Source organism: Meleagris gallopavo, chromosome 1 (genome assembly GCF_905368555.1).
Source record: "Meleagris gallopavo chromosome 1, MGAL_WU_HG_1.1, whole genome shotgun sequence".
NCBI lineage: Eukaryota > Metazoa > Chordata > Aves > Galliformes > Phasianidae > Meleagris > Meleagris gallopavo.
This window is the reverse complement of record NC_139404.1, coordinates 179,159,371-179,170,076: the sequence shown is the minus strand read 5'-3', so window position 1 is coordinate 179,170,076 and position 10,706 is coordinate 179,159,371. Positions and strand designations below refer to the sequence as shown.

At 37.9% G+C, this 10,706-nt stretch overlaps 1 protein-coding gene across 7 annotated transcripts in view; it reads right to left on the bottom strand.

Annotated features, from left to right (window-relative positions):
* LOC109365463 (uncharacterized) overlaps window positions 1-10,706 on the bottom strand; it is a 29,929-nt gene that overhangs the window by 10,883 nt on the left and 8,340 nt on the right. For 5 of the 7 annotated variants that reach the window (XR_014881107.1, XM_085216282.1, XM_085216284.1 and 2 more), the window contains exon 4: window positions 8,805-8,954. Coding sequence is in view for 6 of the 7 variants with exons in the window: in XM_085216282.1 (XP_085072408.1) it covers window positions 8,877-8,954 (78 nt within the window). In the remaining variant the exon portion in view is untranslated. Of the gene's footprint in view, window positions 1-8; window positions 3,193-3,217; window positions 7,801-8,804; window positions 8,955-10,706 lie in introns of those variants that run through there. The other 2 variants (XM_085216286.1, XM_085216287.1) reach the window with 2 other exon arrangements.

Here is a 10,706-nt window from a genome sequence, read left to right as displayed (position 1 = left end):
CCAGGTAAAAACAATAGGATGAGAGGTAATAGCCTTAAGTTGAGCCAGGGGAGGTTAAGGTTGAATATTAGAAGCAATTTCTTCTCAGAAAGAGTGGTGAGGCAGTGGCACAGCTGCCCAGGGAGACAGTGCAGTCACTGTCCCTGGAGGTGTGCAAGATGTGTGTAGACATGGGTTAAGGTACTAAGGTTAGTGGGCATGGTGGGGATGGGTTGATGGTTGGAATAGATGATCTAGTGGTCTTTTCCAACCTTAATAATTCTATGATTCTAGGTAGTTAATAGGACAGTGTGAAGGGAGCTTGTTGTGGTTTGGTCACTGCCAGCACCCACAGGTGATGTCACTGTCCCAGTGGCAGGCAAGCAGGACTGGGAGGTGACAACTTATAGCCAAAGTCCATTCAGGAAACTCAATGAATAACCAGGAACAGGACTAGGGGCCAGTACCCCAATACTCCAGTGCTCAGGCAGGCACCAGAAGCTTGGGACTGGGCAAATGAAGCCCTCAGTCAAAGAGTGTAGGGACATCCAAGGGCCCTGCAGGACTTTTATTGTCCTTGGGCCCCTACGCCTGTAAGCAAGGTGAACACTTATGCACCTACACAGTCATGTACAAAATATTTGTCATTCAAATCCAATTGAGAGCCTCAGGAACTGAAAATGGAAAGTACTGGCCTGTAAAAATAATAGCATGCTGCCCTTTGCAAGCTTAACTCACTGTAACAAGTGTTGTTTTTCACACTTTCCAATGAAACTATATGACATAACCAAATTGATTTACAAAAGCTTTTAAAACTGTGATTTGTTGGAATCAAAAAACTGTTCATTTTGTAGTACTCTTGCAAAGCAGAGGTTGTGTGCAACCTTATTAGGACAACAAGCAATTGATCAAAACAGTGGTACTTTTATAATGTGAACTGTTGGCAGCAGCATCACAAAGCACTGAGCAGGTTCAGGTGCCTAAACCTTAAGGAAAATTCAACAGTAATGCTTCTGTTCTGTTTTGCATTCATGGAATATATGAAATTACCACACTAACTAGCTGCAGTGTTAGCACGGTTGAGATAGTGATACCGTCTCCAGTTTATAACTCTCACCTACCTAGTCTGTCCTAGGAACCTGTGTCAATATCCACCTCCTTTCCCATTTCTCTCACAGCTTTTGTCTGTTTCCAGTACCAGTTATTTCATTTTCCCACAGCAGTGTTCAGTAGTTTTCCTAAAAGGACTAAGATGTCCTGACATTTTACTGGCATCCGGAGGTGTCACAACTGTGTGACATTAAATAGTGCTGTGGAGGGTGTGTTCACAACCCAGCTCTAGAAGACTGACACTTGCCACCAAGTCCTGCCAGGGTTATTTACATCTTATTGTGCCTAGTGCTCATTGTTTTGCTTGTGAATCAGGACACATACAAAAACACATAATGGAAAACTTTGCATCATTTCTAGTCAGTGCAAAGTATTCTCTTTCAATCTAAGTGATGAGGATAATCTTACCTAAGTCAATTTTGGTCTCTTAAAATAATCAAAACCTCTTTAAAAAACAATAAGCTTGCTTGAAATTAAAAAATCTCTTTAAAAAACAATAAGCTTGCTTGAAATTACAGAATCAGAATCACCGAATCACAGAATCACCGAATCACAGAATCACCGAGGTTGGAAAAGACCTACAAGATCATCCATTTATCTGTTTGCTAATAGAATTTGCTGATAGTGACTGCCTGTTCATAGATTCTATTATTTTCTTCCTATAATGTCTAATAAAATTTACATCTGTAATGTATCAGTAGGTACAAGATAAAGTTTCTTTAGAAAAAGAATATGTACCAGAACAAAAAATCAGTATGCTAACTTTGCAACCTAACAGCTAAGTTAGAGCAGCATTTTACCTTAATTTCATACAGTTGCTCCATTTGCACACAAGCAAATAAAACTTCTCAGGTGTGAAGGCAACAATAACAATGCAGAAAAGCTTATTTAACCAAAAGATATGGGTTTAAAAGAAAAAAATAAAATCTATTTAAGTTTAATTTATAACCAGAGTTATTCTTCATCATCTTCTTTCTACTGTTTCTTTCTAAGTCTTGTCACATACAAATAAAAAAGCAGACAACATAATTTTTAGGCCTAAAGATAGACTAACAAATGGGAAATACTAAAGTTTTTAAGAACCATTCAGTAAGCAGTTTCCAGTACCACTCCAGAAACTAGACTTTTTTTTCTTTAAATGTCAATTTCCATTAATTTTGCACATCTCAATTCCTTGTTTTCCAAACAATATCCTGTAGTATTCTTCTAAGCTAACAAAAGAACATGTTTTAATGATGAAGAAAAACCCTGACCTATAAATTTTCTGAAATTATAGCAACAGTACTAACTGTCATTGGTGCATTCACAACCCTGTGACTTTAAAACTATTCAAGCAAGTAGATCAGTTTGCTGTTGTACTAGAAGATCCAGTAACACAGTGGAAAAAAAAAAAAAATCACTGAAAAAGGCATGCTAGACCACATGATACATTCATATCAGTTTGGGACCCAAGTTCTAGCTGCCTTCTGCTCCAATTTTGATGCTGTTGTGTTATCAATAGTAGCACTATTTCAGAAAAACAGTACCATCCACATTAAATCTACCACACACAACAAGCCTACATTTACAAATTATTGTAATCTATATATATTTTCCTGGGAATATATACATGTAGATCAGAAATTAGAATGTCAAATTTTGCATATGGATCTCCTCTGGATGGCACCTCTTAGTCTATATGTCTAACAAGCTCATAGCAACTTCAGTAAGATGTTTATAAGTAAGACAGACATTTATAGCAAAAACATCTCATATTGCCTCTGGATATTTCCCATGGCAGTACAAGAAAAAAAAAAGAAAAAAAAAAAGACATAATTTTTCCAAATATATCTGTCCTTTAAAAAATCGATTTGCTTTTTGAGGATTTCCCCTACTGTTAAAGAATCTGAACATTGAAGTTTCTGAAAAACTGACAACAAATGTTCCGTGAGGAATTTATTTTCATTTTCAAACTCATTAATTTCTTGAAAACAACAGCTTTTATGCTCCCGGTTCAAGTAAGACAGGAAACTACTGGAGAAAGTCCAGTAAAGAGCCTAAAAGAGGATGAAGGGTCAGGAGCATCTCCCTTATGAGAAAGGCTGAGACCTGGGGCTGTTCAATCTGGAAAAGAGGAGATTGAGGGGGATGTTATCAAGGCATATATATAACTAAAGGATGGTTTTCAAGTGGTTGGGGCCAGGCTCTTTTCAGTGGTGACCAAAGACAGAACAAGGGGCAATGGGCACAAACTGGAACATAGGAAATTAAACATGAACATCAGAAAAAAACTTTTTTACTGTGAGGGTGACAGAGCCCTGGAACAGCTGCCCAGAAAGGTTATGGACTGTCCTTCTCTGGAGATATTCAAAACCACCTGAATGCTTTCCTGTGCAACCTACTGTAATCAGGCTGAAATTGCTACAAATGTAAATTATGACTCCAAACAGAGAGAATAGCCCAGACCACAGGGCAGAGATGAAAGGCATTTCTGGACTCCATGAAACGAGGCCTTTAAATAATATATAATGAATACAAATGTACTTTCCTGTTAAAGCCTAGTTCTACAGCTTTTCTCACAAAGTATAAACTATGAACCACTTGATGAATGTGTGTAAATGTTCACTGATACTTAAAGGTCAAACTCTGTAATATCAGTCAGTCAGTCAATCAATCATCTGTTTCCACTGATTTTCACAGATTGCTCTTTGGACACACAGATGAGGTATTCAAATTATTTGCTAAGTTCTGGTTCGTCAAACTGGATGATCTTGCAGATCTTTTCTAACCTTGGTGATTCTATGATTCCACAGTTCTATGAAATGGTCTTTCCCCATACTTTAGCTTTGTATTTCACATGTGATCTTAGTATCTCATTCTGGGAACTCTGGGAATCATGCTTGATTATATTGACTAGTTCCAGAGATGCTAGGATTTTTTTAAAATACAGAATGAATATTTTTGTCGTATCAAGATATGTATTTGGGACAGGTGTTTTGTTTTAAGGTATATTTAGGATTGTGTGATGTAAACTGGTCCTATATTTTAGAACATAATACACTAACAGCCAAACTTTTCAAGTTTACATGTTATCAGTTGTTTCTTAAAATCCTATTAACACTCGTAGGTGACTTTGACGTGCTGACACTTTGAGATTCATCTTGTGTCAAGAAGGAAATCTTAAAGCAATTGCAGTAAGTACTGACCATTTCAAAAACATTCAAGCATGTCTGAGTCTATCCCAGCTATCAATGTTTTCACAATTACCTGTCACCTTTCTCAGCCAGCTCTTGCTTCCTATTTGTCTGGATTTTGTTTCCTATTATCAACTTTTTCTGTGGACCATCCAAAGCAGAAAGATTTGCTTCCTTTATCTGTATTGCACCTGAAGGAATCTCAGATCTCTTTAATGTTACTAACAAAAGTAACCACAAATAGCTTGGAATTCAGACCATGGACTCTCCACAAAATTTCCCTCTACTTCTGCCTGAGGAAATAGGACTAAACTCTCAGGAAACTTTTTAATTTTTTACTAAGTAGTTCAACCAACTCCACTGCAGTTTAACAGCAAACAAACTGAAAACTGTTTAAGAGACAAAAACTACCATCAGGATTAGCAGGGGTGTTGGACTAGGCGGTCATCAGAGGTTCATTCTAATCCCTGCAATTCTGTGTTTCTGTAATTAAAACCACTACCTCACAGTGGTTGAAGAGACAATATGGATAAAATAAAAAACTGCGGAAAAAAAGGAGTAAAATAATGCATTGGTTTTTCGGCTAACACAAATTTACTCAACATACATTATCTAGTACTGTATTCCTGTTTTAAGCTTGTTTTAAGGCATGTTTGTTCCATTAGGTAAAGATTCCTAGCTCTGAATTCCAGTGTCAGTAATCACATCTTCATCTAGTGCCAATGGCAGGCTTTGAATCAAAGATCCCAAATACTTCAGTAAAGCTAAATGCGCCCACTTTTTCCCTAATATTTCGTAAATTGTAAGTGCTTTTCATAGTGTTCTGTATGAAAATAATTCTGTTTATGGCTGAAATGTTGTTAGTATTTTTATTTTTATCAAGAAAAATAGCTAGCTGTTACACATTTTTATTTTACATAAATTCGTGAGTCATCATTCATAAATGTTCTGCCTATTCCTTGCTCTGATCTATTGACTATTCCCTTCACACTTTTCATTCATTTTTTCATTCAGTGAGTGCCACTGTTTCCTTAGTCAGAGTTCATCTTGAAAAATCTTACTCTTTAAATTAGCCTGGACTTGCCCTGCCCTTTAAAAACAGTGTTTCCTAGCCTCCATACGTGCTCTTGTTTAGCACAGTAAATTTCACCTTCAATAAAAGCTTCCAGTTATTTTTGTTCAAAAACATATTAGCAAGTGTGCTCTTACTAGATACTGGCACATTTCAAGCAACTTTCTTCAATAACACACTTGCTCATGCTGATAAAAGAAGCAAAAATTGCTTATATGTCATTACTCTTTCTTAAAGATAAAGAAAACTATTATTTCATTTCAGAAGTTTCCTGGCTCCTTCTGAGCTTAAGAAATGTTTTGTTCTTTTTTATTTATTTATGAGTTTTTTATGCAAACTTTAATCAAGCTGCAGATTTTGTATAACAGTAGAAGATCCATATTTCCATCTAGGTGGATACAAATGTATTCAAAAAAAACTGATCATTACGAAGAAAATACAGAGCAAGTACAATTTCTAATAAAAATTTTGACGCAAAAATATGATCACTAGTTACCTTACTGGAGGAGCTTTCCTTTTTTCTAAGCTACATAAGAACAGAAGCTCTACGCTGTATGCTGTTAACTTTATAAAATCAAGCACTTGCAAGTGTGAAAATCATGGAATATGAGTTACATTTACAAGTTGAAATTTGTTCCTTTTTACACATGTATTATTTATCATAAACTGTCATTACACTATTACTTGGAGTATTTTCTACAGCTCCTCACAGGGAGCGGAGGGCAGCACTGAGCTCTGCTCTGTGTGACAGCGACAGGGCCCGAGGGAACGGCATGGAGCTGCGTCAGGGGAGGGGCAGCTGGGGGTGAGGGAAGGGTCTGCACCACAGGGCAGTGGGCATGGAACAGCCTGCCCAGGCTGTGGGCACAGCCCCAGTGCCGGAGCTCAGGGAGTGTTTGGAAAGCGCTCTCAGATATTGGGTTTGAATTTTGTTTGGGTGGTCCTGTGTGGAGCTGGGGATTGGAATCGATGATCCTTATGGGTCCCTTCCAACTCGGGATATTCTACCGTTCTGATTCTGACTCAGTGTGTAGTCATTACACATGAGAGTAAATATTCAGTGGCAAATTTCAACCAGTCCTCACCTACACAAATTTTAATGGAACTAGATAAATGTGACGAATACATTGCAAATATGTATTTGCTAATCACATTAAGGGCTCTTAAATATATGCAAAATTTATTCATATGACCGATAAAGTATCCTCTCCCTAAGCTTGCTGTGTCTCTGACTGTAACCATATTATATTGTTAATTCCAAAAATGTTTGAAAATGTTGAACTTTGAAACTCACATTACTTGGTGCATTCTGTAGCCCTCAGTACTGAGATGTAATCAATGAAAATGAAGGAAGGATTTCATTTTGTGCATATATGCCATATTAAAGATAATTAATAATTAGAATTTGGGAAAATGAACCCCCATACATTCCATCATGTGAAATATCTGGGGGTGGGAGTGATGACCTTAGTTAGATTCTGTGTCATGCTCACTTCAGTGTACAGATTTGGTGATGTTCAATATATGGACTACCACAATTACACATTCACAAACAGTGCAGTGGCCAGTTCTTCTAGTGGTGATCAAATGGGCTCCCACAACTACTCTGAAGGAGTTTTGGCCATGTCCAATGAGAACTTACATGGCTAGGTTAGTGAATAGTGCAGTTTATTAAAGCAACAGATTATATATTCTTTTGGATTGCCAGTAATAAATACGTGGTCTGTAAATAAAGCGAGGTTAAACAAGAAAGTAAATAATATGGTCAGGTACTATTGCTTTAAATCGTGAAAAACGCTATAGAGATTTCTAAATTTGCTTGGAAAGCCCTTGGTACAACCATGTGTGTGAATCCTACCCAAGAGACATCTGTATGGGAAGGGAAATGAGGCTCACCCCAATGACGGTTCCAGAACCCAGCAGTGTCCTCTCCAGTTTGTCTGCAATGGCACCTTCCCTGACATCCGCCCACCTCTTCATCCATTTTATACTATTTCTTTATTTTTCAGGTGGCGCTTGAGTGACTCCAGTAATACATACCTTTGTTATGATTGGTATAAACTTCTCTTATTTCACTTTTAAAGGGATAGTTAAAAAATTCAGAGTGCATGCTTAGTGAAGAGTGTTCACGCCTTGGAGGATGGCTGCTTTTGGGATGGAGGTGTGTTTGTGTATTATATTGAGTAAAATTCAACTGAAGGATGGTATCATGTTAAAAAATGGCAGACTGTTGGCTCAAGGTAGCAAATATGCGGCTTATTGATTCTATAATACCATCATGTTCCCATTTCAGTGGTGGTACCAGAGAACCTGGCTGTGATGTCTTCATTCCACCTTCCATGCATTTCTCTTAGAATCAGCACATCAAAGTTCTCTGATGCTGCCAATAACTGGAGTTGCCTACGGAACTTCTGTGGAATGGATTCCTTGCACACCAGCCTCTGTCCTCTTTTGTATCCCTCCCCACTGTGTGAACAATCATGTAATAACTTTAATATAAGTTCAATTTCCAAGTTACCCCTAGCAATTATTCTTCAACGTGGAATAGCAGTAACCTTTCATAATAAATGCAAAGACATTTTTCTTTAGGATCAGTTTCCTCTGAAAACAATTTGTTCTGTATAGAATCATAGAATCTTAGAATTCTTAGAGTTGGAAGAAACCTTTAAATGTCATCTAGTTTAACTCTCCTGCAGTGAACAGGGACATGCACAGCCAGATCAAGTACTCAGAGCCTGGTCTAGTATGGCCGTGAAAGTCTCCAGGAATGGGGCACCTGCCACATCTCTGGGCAACCTGTGCCAGTGCCTCACCACCCTCACTGTAAAATACTAAAATACTTTTTCTCCTCCCCATGCTTCATGCCCCTACAGGATTCCTGCTACTTGCACTTCACATGGGTATTTTAAAACTAACTCAGCACCTCCAACCTACACAGAAAGAACTGCCACCAAGGCTGACTCAAAGGCAATTGTATTGCATATGACATGACAGCTGCTGTTGATTCTACCTCAATATCATTAACCTATGAAAAATACATTCAACATAACCATAGCCTGCCACGCTGTTGAACTTCACAAAGTAGTTCAAATCATTGTTTGCTGCAGGTCATTAAGAAACTAGTAAACAGACTATTTAACAGTGCTGCTAATGTAAATTTTCCATGACAGCAGTCACTGGTATCCTGCTGACAAATGATAATGTCATTGTAACGTGTCCTTAGAGCTCGATAATTATTTCTATATTCATGAGTTTATATGGGTGAAAGTTTTCCTGTTCTGAATGTAAAAATTCTCAGCAAAGTTCACACACGCTTGTGCATCAGGTGCTCGTATGACATGAAATGTTTAAAATACTTATGAAGAAATACTCCGTTCACCTTGGGCATCACACTGCGTTCCTCCCACCACACAAGCCTCCTCTTGAAATACTGCTTTAATGAACTCTTTACCTTAGCATTAGCTCTTTACCTTACAAGACTTCTTGTCGGTGTTCAAGAGGTTTGGATAATGCCCTTACTAATGACATGCTTTCACTTTGGGTTAGCCCTGCAGCGGCCAGGCAGCAGGGACACGATGATCTTTGTGGGTTCCTTCCAACTGTACTGTTCCAAGGTAATTCTGAAAAAAATGTTTCAGAGAACAAAATGTAAAATACTTCCAAACAGCTGCAGTGAACTAGTTTTGAATGTGTCCTGTGTGAAAGTGGATTTTGTTATTTCAAACACCACTACAAATGAGTATTTTGGATGTTGTGGGGAATGTTACTGGGAGCTAAAGCGTAGTTTTATGATGGTGATTCTTTCAAGGTACTTTTAAGCCTTCTGAAGTATAAGGAAGGACAACATCTGAATTTCAGTAGTTAAGACATAGTATCTAATATTCCTAAATGAGATTTATATATTAAAATGCCCAGGACATGATTAAATTTATCTTCAGTTACATAAATAAATAAATAACATTACTTTAAGCATCAGTAGTTACACGTGAGGAGTCATATTAAATAGAGATGGTCTCAGAAAACAAGAAATCGGGCATCTTATAGAGAGGGATAATAGAGGATTCAAAGAAAACAGATTTTTTCACCTAACTACAGGACTAGGAAAAAAATGAATAAACATGCAAATGGTGAACTTACCTGCAGAATAATAAAAATAGCCAAAATGTACTTTTCAAGAACAAATTATGTCAAACCAAGTTAATTTCCTTCTTGGACAGGGTAACTGGAATACTGAATAAAGAAAAACAAAATTTACCCTGTCTTGAGTTTGAGGACGCTTTTATATTTTCCATATTCAATTATCAGAGGAAAATAAGGGAAATGTCGTCTGGATGAAAAAATCATAAAACACAGTGTGGCTTGCAAAGCTCTTCTGTAAGAATAGCTGTCAGTACCAAACAGAGATTTCCTTTCAAGTTGGCTCCCTCTGAGATTTCAGGCCCAACTGTCCTCAACATTTCATTAAACATATGCACTTCAAAGTTAATGTATATAATCTGTAGGTGTGTTAGGGTTACTGAAAGGTTATAGAAGTCTAGTGAACAACTCCAGAATTCAAAACTGTCTTAATAAACACATAATCTGGAAGTAAGGAAGTAAGGGAGGGAGGAAGAGAGGGAAGGAGGAAGGGAAGGAGAGAGGGAGGAAGGAAATTCAGGCACAATAACTAGTAAGGAGAAATTAAAACTCAAAATGACAAATAAGGAAGAAGAACATCCATTCTGTAACATATTAGGAACGAGCTGTGAGTCAACATGGAGCATCACTGGAAAGTAAGGAAAGAAACACCTCCTGGAGTCAGGAATTTTGCAGGCAAGATCTGGGTGGGGATTGCCTCCTTGCTCCCCAGAAAAGTGCAGCTTAAGCAGTACTCAGCACCATCCTCCAAAACACCAGTAGTCACTGTGGAAAGCCCACAGCACAAACAGCAAGATGGAGAAGAGGACTCAGAATGCTTTATCCACAAAAGAAGACTGCAGAAATGGGGTTCCTTTAGTCTAGGCAGGTAAGGAGTTGATAAATCTTCCAGGGTACAGAAAGCTGTCAATAAGAAAGACAGTGATAGATTGGTACCCACTGTTCACCAGAAAGAATGACAAAAGGAACCCAGTGTAACTTTCAGTAAAGGCTATATAGGCCAAATACTGAGGTAAAATTGAGAGGAAAAATCTCGAACAGGACACCCTCAAATGTCTTTTGGCAGAAATTCTAAAAAAATATGTTCCAGAAAAATTCTCTGTGGGAAACTCCATTGTATTTGATTCTTCCCCAGCGCCAGGGGACTGAACGATGTAACCTTTGGAAATCTATTCCATCCCTGCATTTCTAATTCAGTGGCCACATGATGTGCTTTAGCAAGGACCATTTATGGA